Here is a 13,880-nt window from a genome sequence, read left to right on the forward strand (position 1 = left end):
TGCACTGTTCTCGGGGAAGAGCTCACCCTGGAAGCAAGACGACAAGCTGCCCGCCCGCATCCGCGCATCCGCGCCATCCGCGCCATCCGCGCCCGCGCTGGAACCGCGGCCTCCATACGGTTTCCTGAAGCCGGGGGAGGGGCGGGCCGGGCCGGGGCGGGGCCGCGGTGGGCGGGGCCGGAAGGGCGGGGCCGCGGCGGCTCAGGGGCGGGGCGGCCAGGCCGCGGCCGTCCTCCTCGGGATGTGGTCCTCCGCGGAGGACCGGAGGGTGGAGCCCGGGCCCGAGGTCAACCAGCGTGGGGGTGGGTCGAGGCGCGGCTTGGACTCCGGCAAGTTGACGACGGCTGCCGGGGCAGTGATCAGGGTGCGGCCGAGCCCCGACGACTCCGGACGCAGCTCGGTGGTCCTAGCGCCCGGGTCGCCGAGCGAGGTGACCGGCCGGCTCCGGACCACGACCAGGGCCAGCATGGAGAGGTGGCGCGACCGGCTGGCACTGGTGACAGGAGCCTCGGGGGGCATCGGCGCGGCGGTGGCCCGGGCCTTGGTACAGCAGGGACTGAAGGTGGTGGGCTGTGCTCGCACCGTGGGCAACATCGAGGTAAGGCCCCACCTGGGAGAGGGGGCACTGTGGGGAACGCCGCCTGGGCGGGGTAGAGCTAGGGAAGGGTGACCAGAGCCCGGCTGTGGCCCTCCCCTCACTTGCCTGCCACCCCAGGCCCATTTGCAACGGGCTTAGAGTCAAGGCTGATAGATGCCCTCTGGGGGCGGCAGCTTGGATCTCTTAGGCAGGCTCCTACCTTCAGCATAGAGAGCTTTCTGTCCTAAGTGGCTAGGTTGGATTCCTCTTGCCCCAAGCAGTACTGACCAACCAAATGAGCAGGGCTAGAGGTGTGTGTGTGTGTGTGTGTGTGTGTGTGTGTGTGTGTGTGTGTGTGTGTGTGTGTGTGTGTTGTTCCAGCAGTACCAAAAATGAAGACGTGAGCCAGGACTGGGCGTGGGGTTAGAATGGGAGCTTCTCTGAAGAGCTCTCTGTCCAATCCATATCTGAGGTTTAACCCACCCAGTGCACATGAATGGAATATCTACTGGTGAACTTCAGTCTTGTCTCCTAGATGGGGTGAGTAGGTGAAGTAGGGTACTGAAGATATAAACTCTGAGGGGACAAAGAAAATGTGGATCCAGAACTTAACAGTTTTTTCTCTTAAGAGTTGGCCATTTGTAAACAGGGAGGAAGAAGACAAGAGAAATGGCCAATTATAGGTTGTTTTGGGGTTTATCCTGGCAGGACCACTCTCCAGTGTGGACTAATCCTTAGCTTTAGGGCTTGATCACCATTATGGTTCAAAGTCCTTCGGTAGAAAAAAAAAAAAAAAGAGGTGCTGGGTGGAGGTAGAGAAATGTACAGGAAGAAGGACTATCCCTTCCCTATAGCTGTTGACCAAAGGTATACTTTATAACCACCTAGATAATCCCAAGGTCATCTGGCTCCACCATTGCTCCATTCTGCCCCTCCCTTTCTCTTATTCCTAGAAGTTTGGGGCCCAGTACCAGCCTTAGTGCCTAGAGAATTGGGCCAAGGATTGGCCAGCTGGACTCCCTAGTTCTGAAGTCACTCTGGCCTTCTTTTCTACTCCTCTAACCCAAGCTAGCCAATAAAGGGATCTCTGAATCTCAGTGGGATCCCCAAACAGATCACTCAGCCCCAGGATGACTGTCCTGAGGGGAGAATGTGGTCGCTATGAGAGGACTGCCATTATTTCAAGGGTATTTTTTTTGGGGGGGGGGTCTGGTCGTGGGGCCTGAACTCTGGGCCTGGGCACTGTCCCTCAGCTCTTCAGCTCAAGGCTAGCGCTCTACTACTTGAGCCACAGGGCCACTTCGGCTTTTTTCTTTTTGCTTATGTGGTGCTGAGGAATCGAACCCAGGACTTCATGCATGCAAGGCAAGCGCTCTACCACTGAGTCACCTTTCCCAGCCCCTCAAGGGTATTTTTGAGGGTAGCTGGGGCAGTGAGAATGCAGGCTCAGGAAGAAATATATTCTCAGCCCTTCCATCCCAGTATTCCAGTGGGGACTGAAACTGGAAGGGGAAGGGAAAGATCACAGGCTTCTTTGCCCACCATCTGCTTTTATTGATTGATTCACTGACTGATATTAATGCATAGTTTGGGCAGAGCTTTCTAGAAAGAAAGAAAAGAAAGAAAGTCTTCCCTGAGGTAGTCATGAATAGTAAAATGGGTGGGTGGGTAGAGTTGCTTCTGAGTCCCAGTACAGAATACCTTTTGAACTCACAGAAAGTTGTAGCAGAAAAGAACTTGCTTGGTCATCTGACCCAGCCTTTTATTCTTAGCTTGGTTTGGGAGAAGGAAGGGGCTCCAGGCCAGGGCAGCTAGCCAAACTGGCCTTCCTCTAGGGCGCCCTGCACCCCTCCCCCTCCCCCAGATGCACACAGTCACCTTCACAAGGCTCTAGTGCCCAGTTGCTGGCCTCCAGGGCCATGCAGGCTATTTTCTCCCTGCTTCTCAATGTCAGCTCCCCCCACAGCCATCTCCCTGGGGTTCTCTTTTCTCAGATCTTTCTAGCAGGGCTCTTCAAAGTGTCAAGGGCTGTGAAGATGCCCAAGGGGTATTCAGTGCCATTTGACTTGCCTCACCTCCAAGGAAACCATGGGGTGGGAGGGTAGTACACCAGGTGTTAAAGAAACAAAACTCTCTTCCAATGTCCTGCCCACTTGTAGAATGGGGGAGACAGAACATTGGTTGTTAGACTTCATTGGAAGGTGTGAGAGCTAACTTTTGGGTTCTGACAAACTATTTGTTGCAGGGTGTGGGGGGTGGTTCAGAGCTTTAAGAGGTACTGTCTGACACTGGAGGATAAGGGAAGAACTGGAGACTTAGACTAACAACTTAGGGATTCTTGGCACTGGTAGAAAGAAGCACAAGGTGGGGGTCTCTGTTCATTTCCAGGATCCCTGCCCATTTCTCCCTCCTGAGAACTGAAAGATTTGAGGAGCTTCCTCCACTGAATTCCACTTTCCCCCTCCTTCCGTCAACCGCTGGACTTTGACCAAATAGGACAAGCATTGTTTGGGGATGGGCAGGCCTCACATCTATGAGGCCAAAAGGCAGCTGCCAGAGGAGAGAATTCTGAGTGGTGACTGGGGAGGGAGATCTGATTTTGGGTGTTGGGGGTTCAGGACTGAGCAGCTCACCCCAGTTAGACCCCTGTTGGGTTTCATAGGAGCTGGCTGCTGAATGTAAGAGTGCAGGCTACCCCGGGACTTTGATCCCCTACAGATGTGACCTGTCCAATGAGGAGGACATCCTCTCCATGTTCTCAGCTGTCCGCTCACAGCATGGTGGCGTGGACATCTGCATCAACAACGCTGGCCTGGCCCGGCCTGACACCTTGCTCTCAGGCAGCACCAGCGGTTGGAAGGACATGTTCAATGTAAGGGCTCCAGGCCTGGGGAAGGGGAAGGGGGTGAGAGGAGGAGATGGGAGCCAGGGCTCTGTGAAGCAGAGGGCTGCTGGGACAGGACACTCAGTGAGAGGGAGCTTCAGCTTCCCATTGGGGCATCGTGACTTTTCCCTTGCTTCTTTCTCTATCAGAAGGCAAGCAAAGGAATAGATGGCTATGTCTTTATAGCTGTCATGTTCTCTGAGACCGTGGGTGTAGTTCCTGGTCTAGACAGATTCCCTCATAGGGAGGAGAACTGTTTATTGAATACCTCCCCCCACAATGTGTCAGCACTGGGCTGAATGCTTGGGAACATGGTTTTAGGAAAAGCAAAGAAACAAAGAGACAAGAAATGTTATTCTGAAGCCAGCCCACCAGTAGCTGTGTGACCTCAGGCACATTACTTACTACATCTGAGCTTCAGTTAATTGGGATGAACATACCTTTAGCATCAACATCTGGAGCCACAAACCCCAGTGTCCCCTGCAGCCAGGTACATAAAGGACTGTAGCAGCTCAGGTGTGGTCTATGGTGTGTTGGGAGCTTAAAGCCATGTTTTGAGGGGTGATCACTCAAATCTGATGCTCAGATCCAGCATACTTTGCTCTAGGGCAATATAGTCAGATCTTACCTTTTTTTTTTTTTTTTTTTGGCCAGTTGTGGGGCTTGAACTCTGGGCCTGGGCGCTGTCCCTCAGCTCTTTAGCTCAAGGCTAGTGTTCTACCACTTGAGCCACAGCACCATTTTTGGCTTTTTTCCCCCTTGTTTATGTGGTGCTGAGGAATCGAACCCAGGGCCTCATGCATGCAAGGCAAGCATCCTACCACTGTCACTGGGTTCAGTTCCCTAGTACCACATAAACTGAAAAAGCCAGAAGTAGTGCTGTGACTAAAGTGGTAGAGCAAAATAAGCTTAGGGACAGTGCCCAAGCCCTGAGTTCAGGCCCCAGGACTGGCAAAAAGAAAAACAAAACAAAACAACAACAAAAGAAACCCAGTCTTCAGCCTCTGAGAAATCACGTGACCCTCACGACCTGCAACAAGTGGCTCTCTAAACCAGGACCTCAACTTGACCATCTGTAAAACCAGATACTATTAAGTCCCCAAGGCCCCTTTCAGCTTGAACATTAAGTCACCGATGCTTATCCTAGGAGGCATCTTCTTTCCTGCCCAAGCCTTTAAAGACCTGGGCAATTGCCTTACATGGTCCAGGGGGCGTGGGTATCCACTTGTTATCGTCCACCTGCTTCACAAACTCACACTACTAAGAAGGCAAGCAACAGAGTAAGCTCCTTCCATGTCGCAGTACCCATTTCCTATTGCTTCCACCATGAGCACTAGGGCAGGTTTTTACTGAGGGTGTCCTGGCTGACACCTGATAAAGAGATCCGGCTAATCTGTCAGCTGGTCCCTCTCAAGAGGAGATGTATGAGGACCTGCTGAAAGCTTTATCTCTACTGTCCTGGTGGACAAGGCTGGAGGGTGGGGCCTGGCAGGCACTACTCAGAAAATACCAGAAGAGTGGGGACTTGGGGTCACCTCTGCCAGAGGGGGTGGGAGTGGCAAGTTAACACACCCTTTGAGGAGTCCTCATGCTTGAACTTGCTGATGGGACACAGGTTAAAGTGGGAGGAGCTTTGCAACTTGTCTCTAAGGAAAGAGACGCAAGGAAGCAGGGTGGCTGAGAAAGGTGGGGAGAGGTGGGGTCTGTGAATGAGGAGAAAGTTTTAAGTCTGTTTAGCAGGGAGCAGAGCTGGGGTAGTGTCCTTGAGAAAGGTATGCTAGCTGGGGAAGGAAAGGATATGATTTCCTGAGACAAGAGTCCTACTGTTTGTAGAGATGGTGCCATCTCTTGGATAGAGGGGGCAAAGACTACGCTTTTCAAAGAGACAGCTATGTAGAAAAGCTGTATCTGCTGTCAACTGAGGGTGGTAGCTTTGAGGAAAGGGGCAGCTATAGAGAATGCCCCCTTCCCCTGCTGCTCTGTAGCTCCACCACCTGCTCAGTTGGGCCCAAGCTGGAGACACCCCATTGCCCCCCCTGGCCTGCAGGTGAACGTGCTAGCCCTCAGCATCTGCACACGGGAAGCCTATCAGTCCATGAAGGAGCGGAACGTGGATGATGGGCACATCATTAACATCAACAGGTGAGGCCTAGTGGCTGATGGGTAGAGCTCAGATCACCACTGCCCCTCCAGGCTGCGTGATCTGCTGCAGTTTCACTTGTCTGTCTAGACTGCATTTTTCATGGTGGTAAAAATAGAGATTTAACGCCTAAGTGGCATGATGAGAGGAAAACACAAGGTTGTCAAGTGCCAGCCACTCAGTGTCTGAATGAGCAGCTCAGCCACTGCCCTCTGCGGCCTAACAGGAGACTGAATGCATCCATTCCTCAGACTCTAGGATGAACCACCCTCTTGGCCCAACAAGACGGCATAAGCTGTGCCATTAAGGAGCTCCCCACCAGGCACTGGTGGCTCACGCCTTTTATCCTAGCTACTCAGGAGGCTGAGATCTGAGGATCCCGGTTCAAAATCAGCCTGGGCAGGAAAGTCCATGAGACTCTGATCTCCATTTAACCACCAGAAAACCAGAAGTGGCGCTGTGGCTCAAAAGGTAGTGTGCTTGCCTTGGGCTGAAGAGCTGAGGGACAGCACCCAGGCCCAAGTTTAAGCCCTACAACCAACCAAAAAGAGAGCAAGCGAGCGAGCAAGCAAGCAAGCGAATGAGAGTGGGGGGGGGGAGTTTTTAGCTGCTGTGTAGAGAGCACAGTGGCTTTGGGAATGGCCACCAGGTCTTTCTTGTCATCTGCTTGACAAAGCTTCCCTGTCACTTTCTAGGTGGTAAGGCTGGCCAAATGGCAGAGGGAACTGCCCTTATCTGTGGAGCTTCACTGTCTCACATTTCCTCCTTCCATTCTTCTACCCAGCATGTGTGGCCACCGAGTTCCATTCCAGTCTGAGATCCATTTCTATTGTGCGACCAAGTATGCTGTCACTGCGTTGACTGAGGGACTGAGGCAAGAGCTTCTGGAGGCCCAAAGCCACATCCGGGCCACGGTGAGGCTGTGGCCTAACCCTGCTGGGGATGGAATGCACATACCTTCCCACCCATACATGCTGCCCAGGAAGCCCATGACCAGGGAGAGCCGCCTAGAGCCTCCAGGAGTGGCCTGGGTGCAGAATATCTGGGCTCTGTGGCTCCTTATATATAAGGTCCTGTTCAGTCCTTCAGGTTCCATTATTTCATTCATCCAGGAGTCTCACTAGAGTGAGGCTAAGGGAAAGCAAGGGATTGTGGGCACACAATGTATAGACACCAGCACTCTGAGCTGACTTTGGGCAAATCTGTGAGCTTTCCCAAGCCTCACTTGTAGAAGGGAATTGAATACTGCTTTGTTATGAGGCTTGAAAGAACACCATTTGGTCAAGCGTTTATCATATAAGAAGGTCTCTGTCCAGAGTTGGGGACATTGTGAGCATTGCCAGTGGCAGCTGTGAATGGAGGAGGGAGTTGCTGGGTGTTAAACAGTCATCACTGGTGAGCTGGAGCCCTGTGGCCTCCATCCTTCCCCTCCAATCTCCCTGGCAAAGCTCAGCCCCTGAGTAACCCCTTTCTCTTGGCCCAGTGCATCTCTCCAGGCTTGGTGGAAACACAGTTTGCCTTCAAACTCCATGACAAGGACCCTGAGAAAGCAGCTGCCACCTATGAGTGCATAAAGGTGGGGCTACCTTCTGGGCTTGCAACACCAATTGATAATGAAGGGAGAGGGAACCCTGACCTTTAAACTCAATCCTGTGGCTAGCTTATCACCCCTTCTGGAGGGCTGGGGGGGGGGAATGTGGATTCTGGTGAGGACCCCAGTGGTGGGAAAGAACATGGATCCATTCTACCCTCGTCTCAACCCTTTCCTCTGCTGTTCCCAGTGTCTCAGACCTGAGGATGTGGCTGATGCTGTCATCTATGTCCTCAGCAGTCCCCCACATGTCCAGGTGAGTCTAGCCTTGGCTGTCTATCCCTCGGAGGAGATCAACCATCCCCAGAAGAGGGGAGCAGGAATGCCTTAAGGGGTTGGGAAACGTCCTGGCTGCCTCAAGCCTTGTGCCTTCCACAGATTGGAGACATCCAGATGAGGCCCACGGAGCAGGTGACCTAGTGTCGTGTGGGGAGCTCCTGCTACCCATCCCTCCTGCCTATGGATTTTAGGTGTTGCTTTCTGGACCCTGGAGCCCACTTTCTTTTACTACTCCCACCAAGGGCTAGAAACTTTGTTTTGTCAAATTATGTTCATTGTAGATGTGACGACATAGGCCAGAGAGAGGAGGCAGTCCCTGATGGTTAACAAGTCACCTGTTGTTCTAGGTCCCCCCCTAGGACTCCTTTGTCTTTGTCTGCTCTCCTCATTCTCTTTCCTTTGTCCTAGGAAAGGGGATGTGGCCAAAAAGAGGGCCTTCCCCACCTAGCACTGCAAGCTCTGTTTCTCAGGGATGGGGTGGCAGAGACCAGCCATCTCCCCTGTGGCTTTGTATCTGTATGGTTATACAGGACTCCAGGCTTCCTTCTCTTCCTGACCAGCTGCCCTTCCTCTTCCCCTTTCCCAACTCTCCAGCCCAGTCTTGGCTTCTTGCTCCCGGGGGAGGGGGGGGGTCATCACTCTACTTTGACTATGGCTACAGAATACCAGGGTCTGGATCCCAGTAGTTTTCACTGTGATAATTAAAAAAGAAAAGTCACAACCAACATACCTTGGCTTCAGGAGTGTTTTTCCATTCTTCCCTCTTCTCCGTGATTGGAGTGTTTGTGTCTCAGAAGTCTTTCCAGGTAAGTGAGCAGGTGGGTGGATTTGGGGCCTCTCTCTTGGAGTGAACATTATCTTTGGGAGCAGGAAAAGGTTGAGGCTGGGAAGGTGGCTCAGTGGTAGAGCGCTTGCCTTGCATGCTCAAGGCCCTGGGGTCGATTCCTCAGCACCACATAAGCAAAAAGAAAAAAGCTGGAAGTGGCGCTGTGGCTCAAGTGGTAGAGCGCTAGCCTTGAGCTGAAGAGCTGAGGGACAGTGCCCAGGCCCAGAGTTCAGGCCCCACAACCGGACCCCCCCCCCAAAAAAAAAGAAAGGGTTGAGTTGGGCCTTGAAAAATGAATCTTTGGTGTAGGAGCAAGACAGAACAGAATTCTCAGGAAGCAGAAGCAGGAGGATCATGAGTTTGAGCCACATTGTGCAACACAGCAAGTCTGTCATAACAAAAATGGGGCCATGCACTAGTGGCTCACACCTGTAATCCTAGCTATTCAGGAGAGGGAGACCTGAGGATCATGGTTCAAAGCCAGCTGAGGCAGAAAAGTCCATGAGACTCTTAATTCCAATTAACCACACACACACACACACACACACACACACACACACACACACACACACACACAAAGCTGGACATGGACCTGTAGCAGAGTGGCAGCCATGAGTGAAAAGGCTAAGGGACAGTGTCCAGGCCCTGAGTTCAAGCTCCAGTACTGCCACAAAAAGGGCTGGAGATATGGTTCAAGGGGTAGAGCACCTGTCTTTCAGTCCCTTGTACAACCTAAATAAATAAACGAAAAATAGGCAGGCGGAGAGATGGCTCATTCCTGGGCCATTGGCTCTGAGCATTGAGGAAAGAGTTTGGCCAACACCTGTGAGTCAATGGCATCAGTTGGCTTGTCAACCAGTAGTGACTTTAGAAAATGATCACCAAGGGGGTGGGAAATTATCTTTGGGATCTTGCTTAGGGGGTCCAGCCGATGAGGATCAGACACCGAGGCTTCTAGAGGAAAAAAAAAAAAAATCCCAGGATGAGTAAATGTGACAGTGTGGGGAGCGAGGAACCAAGGTTGAATTGGTTGAACAGGGAAGCTAAAATTTTCCTTTGCTGGTGAGTGGTCGAATGCGCTCCCCCGGGACCTCTGGGGGACTGGATGCATGCACCAGCAGCTGCAGGGTCAGCTCAGCTTGGGCACACTCCACCTGCCCGCTGCATTGGAGGCCGCCGCTCGGTCACCCCTGCAGGGGGCGCTGTGGGGCAGGGCCGCCAGAGCGGCGACAGAGCATGCGCAATACGTTTTCGGTAGGGCGGGAGGCGGGGGGTGGGAGGGGGCGGAGCAGGGCCGCCAGCACTAGGAAGCCGGGAAGACGAAATCACGGCGACCGTACGGTCCCTGGCGGCAGCGGAGTCGGTTCGTCGCTGTCTGCCGTCCGATCCTCCGCGGGAGCCCTCGAGTCTCCAGTCCAACTGGGGCGATGGGCCTGCTGGCGAGAGTGCGGGGCGTGGCCTTCGCGGGCGGCGGGGCGGCGCGTCCCTTCTCCCGCGCGGCGCGGCGTGGGCCGCGGCCTGGCGGGGAGGAGCTCGGCCGCCTGGCGCTGGAAGACGCCGGCGCGCCCGCCCCGCGCCGGGAGCTCCTGTGCGGCGTGTCCCCGTGTGTGCTGGCCCTGCGGGCCGCACGCCGCCGCGTGGCCCGGCTCCTGCTCCAGGCCGGCCGGGCCGGGCTTGAGGGGCAGCGAGCCGAGCTGCTCCGCCTGGCCGAGGCGCGGGACATCCCGGTCCTGCGGCCCCCGCGGCACAAGTTGGACGCCCTGTGCCGCTACCAGGTGCACCAGGGCGTGTGCATGGAGGTGAGCCCCCTGCGGCCCCGGCCTTACGCGGAAGCCCGGGAGGCCGCCCCAGACCACCACCGGCCACTGTGGCTTGTCTTGGAGGGGCTCCAGGATCCCCGGAACCTCGGGGCTGTGTTGCGTTCCGCTCACTTCCTCGGAGTGGACAAAGTCATCACCAGTCGGAGAAACAGGCACGGAGGTCCCTTATTCCCCTGTGTCCCCAACTTGGAGGGTGCAGCCTTGGTCTTCGGGTGAACCCTCTCTCCCCCTCCCCCCCGGCCTCCCCATCGCCAGAACTCTCACCCTTAACCCTTGGGAGGCCGAGGGGGTGGGCAGGGCACCGGGCTTGAGGTGACTCCGTTTAAAGTGGGGAACGGGGAACTCTTGCAGCTGCCCGCTCACTCCGGTAGTCAGCAAGGCCAGCGCGGGGGCTATGGAGGTGATGGACGTGTTCTCCACGGATGACCTGCCCGGTGTGTTGCAGGTAAATGGGGAAGTGAGAGGAGAAGGAGCAGGAATGAGCCTGGCTTGGCCTCTTTCAAGGGAATGGAAAGGGTTAGCTTGAAGCCCATCGGAAAAGAGAGGTCCCAGTTTTTAAGTACCTCACATGTGCCAGTCAGTCAATCCTCTGCCCTTTCTGCAAGGATTAGGGCTCAGGGTCTCTCTCCCTGCTGAAGAACTCTTCACTTATGCGCGTGCTGCTTTAGGTAGCTGGTGGGTAGGAGACCTGGATTCCCCGGGTTAGGGGAAGGCTTGAAAGGATCTTTGAACAAGGGATTTGTGTTCCTGGTGAGACTAGGAAGGGGCCAACTTCGGGAAGACTTTCTTGGGGCCCGCTGGAGTCTTTTCTGTGTTTCTCTTACTGGGGCACAAGGGGGCAGTATTGCCTCACATTTGGTTGCCCCCTTGACCATTCTTGACTGTTGAAAAGAAGTTTCTTCTGCAAGTGGGGGTGGAATGCTTTGTGTTTTGTCTAGGAGAATGCTGTCCATATGCAAGCCATACATAATCTTAGGTTTTCTAGTAACTACGTTGAAAATATAAGCAATACACAAGTGAAATTAGTTTTAGTATTTTACCCAGTATCTCCAAACTCATGGTTCCAACATATGGGCATTTAAAATATTAATGTATTAATGTAACATTTTACAGCTGAGTTAAAAAGTTCTCACATGCAGCACATATCAATTTGGACTAGTCATGTGTCAATTACTCAGTAATAACATGCAGCTTGTGACTATTGTATTGAACAACATTCATCTAGAAGTGTTTTCTGGCTGTACCTTCTCATAGGGAGCCCCCATCAGGCAAACTGTGGCCAAGCCCTTGAACAAGTACCTCCTGAAGAAACAAAAATGAGCAGGGTGAAATGCTCACTTGTAATCTACCAGCTTTTTGGGAGGCTAAAGCAGGAAGGTCATGAATTCAAAGCCAGCCTGAGCTATATAGAACAATCCTGACAGAGACAAAAACAAGGACCTATTTGGAAGGTGTAGGAAGTTCATGGTCTGAGGTTGACTCTGGCAAACAAAGCAAAAAGCTTAGGGGTGTGGCTCAAGTGGTAGAGCCCCTGCCTGGCAAGCAAGAGGCCTGAATTTCCTAGTACTGCCAAAAAAAAAAGGGGGGGAGGGGGCTGGGAAGGTGGCTCAGTGGTAGAGTGCTTGCCTTGCATGCATGAATCCCTGGGTTCAATTCCTCAATACCACACAAGCAGAAAAAGCTGGAAGTGGTGCTGTGGCTCAAGTGATAGAGCTCTAGCCTTGAGCTGAAGAGCTCAGGGACAACACTCAAGCCCAGAGTTCAAGTCCCATGACCAAAAACTGACAAAGGAAAAAAAAAAGCGGGGGGGGGGACATTTTTGAAACCTTTGCATGTCTTAGTGAAAGCCAGATCCTTTCACTGGCCTTTGAAATCCTAGGTGTCCATTGTTCTGTTTGGACAGCCTGCCTGCTGGCTGCTATACTAATCCTCAGACATGCCGGGTAGGCATGGGACTTTGCATATGTAGATCTCCATGCCTGAAATATCCCCCTAGCTTTTTATAAGCTGCCCCTCATCATCTTGAAAGTCTACACTGAAATGTCACTTCAAGGAGGCCTTCAAGCCAGATGCTGGTAGCCCATGCCTATAATCCTAGCTGCTTAGGAGACTGAGATCAGATGATTGAGGTTCAAAGCCAGCCTGAGAAGGAAAGTCTGTGAGACTCATTTCCAATTAACCACTAAAAGGCCAGAAGGAGAACTGTGACTGACACAGGTGGTAAAGTACCAAGGATAGTGCCCAGGTCCTGAGTTCAAGTCCTAGTACTGGTCAAAAAGCAAACAAAAAATACTTCAACCATCCTTCCACAAGGTTGGGATTTTATTCCGAGCTTTGTTTTGGCTCGACCCCAGATCCTAGACTAGAATCTGGTCTGGTTGAGGTGCATAGCAACTTGATTAAATTGAATGGCTCTTGATGAAATTTGAGTGAATGCACACATGGCAAGACTAAACTACTTGCCCAGGGCTCTGATGATTTTGATGACCTAGAACATGATGTCTTCCCTCTTCCAGGCCAAGGCCCAGCAGGGCTGGCTTGTGGCTGGCACAGTGGGCTGCCTGGGGCCTAAGATCCCTCACTCTTCTCAGATCCCCATCATGAACTGCTTGGAGTTTGTCTGGGACCGGCCTACTCTCCTCGTGCTGGGTAGGTGCATGCTCCTGCTTTTCTGTGGTCAGAGGCTCATTTCCCAAGAACCTCCAGCTGGGGTTCTCTAACCCTCTGACCCCTGGCCTGCAGGGAATGAAGGCTCTGGTCTGTCCCAGGAGGTGCTGGCCTCCTGCCAGCTTTTGCTCACCATCCTGCCTGGGCGTCCACTGCCTCTTGGGCTTGAGTCCTTGAATGTGTCTGTGGCTACAGGTAAGTCTACTTTTATTTCTTGCTAATGTTAACTTGTGTGTCAAAGGACCTTATTTATATTCATGAGCCTGCTTCTCCTCTGCCTCTCTTCCCTCTCTTTGTGCAGGAATTCTTCTTCACGCCATCTGCAGCCAGAGGAAAGGTCTCCCTGTAGAGCAGGAGAGAGGGCAGCTTCTCCAGGACCCTCAAGATCCTTCGGCTATGTTTGAAAGAGTCACAGTGGCTCAGCACTCAGCATTGTCTTCAGAGTCAGAAAAACAGAGCCCAAGTGGGGGCTGACTTGGCCTGTCTGAATTGGTCCTGTGCTGGAGTTGGGATGGGTTGCACGTACCTCCACGGGCTCCCAAGATTCTGCCTGAGTGTATGTCCAAGCGTTTGTTTTGATGTTAAAGATGTTAATTTAATTCTAGGCTAGGATGGGATGGAGGGTTTCTGTTTTCCCAGGCCCGGATGGGAAATCTAGGCTTCAGAAGGAAGCTGGATGGCCCAGGCCAGAAGGCTGTGGAAAATGAGGGCTTGTGGATGTGGAAGAGGCCCAAAGACCTTCCTGTGGGGTAACAAGTGCACCCTCTCCCCCAGGCTTGTTGAGTATCAAATAAAACCACCTGGTGTTCAGCTGACACTCAGCAAATGGGTATTCTCTCTGGTTCTTCCATTAGGTGGCAGCCTTGCTCTTTGGTCCACAGTTTTCTTATGGAAGCTTTTGCAGACACCTAGAGGGAAGACTCCTGGCTGCAGCCTTACTAGAAAATAAGCACTCCTTACCCCAACACACACACACACACACACAAACCCCACTACCACCACCACCTTGTCACTTAGTGAACTGTCAGTCCTGCTCGGTGGAAGGGATTCCTGACCCAAAGCCCTCACCTTTAAGGCTCTGGTGGTAAGGAGGGCA

The 13,880-nt window shown here is 53.0% G+C and overlaps 2 protein-coding genes across 3 annotated transcripts; both read left to right on the forward strand.

Moving 5' to 3' along the window:
• The first annotated feature begins 208 nt into the window (after positions 1-208).
• Positions 209-8,200, forward strand: Dhrs11 (dehydrogenase/reductase 11). Its single transcript, XM_070027120.1, has 7 exons — positions 209-598; positions 3,240-3,449; positions 5,509-5,603; positions 6,386-6,515; positions 7,085-7,177; positions 7,383-7,448; positions 7,571-8,200. Exons 1-7 carry the CDS (start codon positions 242-244, stop codon positions 7,610-7,612), a joined length of 993 nt encoding a protein of 330 aa, XP_069883221.1. The 5' UTR covers positions 209-241; the 3' UTR covers positions 7,613-8,200.
• A 1,400-nt stretch (positions 8,201-9,600) lies between these two features.
• On the forward strand, positions 9,601-13,599 carry Mrm1 (mitochondrial rRNA methyltransferase 1). 2 transcript variants are annotated; one of them, XM_070026731.1, is made up of 5 exons: positions 9,601-10,269; positions 10,469-10,562; positions 12,634-12,766; positions 12,860-12,979; positions 13,086-13,599. In XM_070026731.1, exons 1-5 carry the CDS (start codon positions 9,725-9,727, stop codon positions 13,256-13,258), a joined length of 1,065 nt encoding a protein of 354 aa, XP_069882832.1. In that variant the 5' UTR covers positions 9,601-9,724; the 3' UTR covers positions 13,259-13,599. The 2 variants fall into 2 exon arrangements, with proteins under 2 accessions (XP_069882832.1, XP_069882834.1); XM_070026733.1 differs by having other exon boundaries at positions 12,709-12,766.
• Positions 13,600-13,880: the final 281 nt, after the last annotated feature.

The sequence above is a fragment of the Dipodomys merriami genome, unplaced genomic scaffold (assembly GCF_024711535.1).
Source record: "Dipodomys merriami isolate MVZ:Mamm:240054 unplaced genomic scaffold, mDipMer1.0.p SCAF_19, whole genome shotgun sequence".
Taxonomy (NCBI): Eukaryota; Metazoa; Chordata; class Mammalia; order Rodentia; family Heteromyidae; genus Dipodomys; species Dipodomys merriami.

Excerpts from the sequence above, each read along its gene's own strand:
- Dhrs11 (XM_070027120.1), top strand. The coding sequence starts at position 242 with ATGTGGTCCTCCGCGGAGGACCGGAGGGTGGAGCCCGGGCCCGAGGTC. Across the intron at positions 3,450-5,508 it reads GTTGGAAGGACATGTTCAAT|GTGAACGTGCTAGCCCTCAG; the intron begins GTAAGGGCTCCA and ends CCTGGCCTGCAG. Across the intron at positions 7,178-7,382 it reads CCACCTATGAGTGCATAAAG|TGTCTCAGACCTGAGGATGT; the intron begins GTGGGGCTACCT and ends TGCTGTTCCCAG.
- Mrm1 (XM_070026731.1), top strand. The coding sequence starts at position 9,725 with ATGGGCCTGCTGGCGAGAGTGCGGGGCGTGGCCTTCGCGGGCGGCGGG. Across the intron at positions 10,270-10,468 it reads ATCACCAGTCGGAGAAACAG|CTGCCCGCTCACTCCGGTAG; the intron begins GCACGGAGGTCC and ends GAACTCTTGCAG. Across the intron at positions 10,563-12,633 it reads ACCTGCCCGGTGTGTTGCAG|GCCAAGGCCCAGCAGGGCTG; the intron begins GTAAATGGGGAA and ends TCCCTCTTCCAG.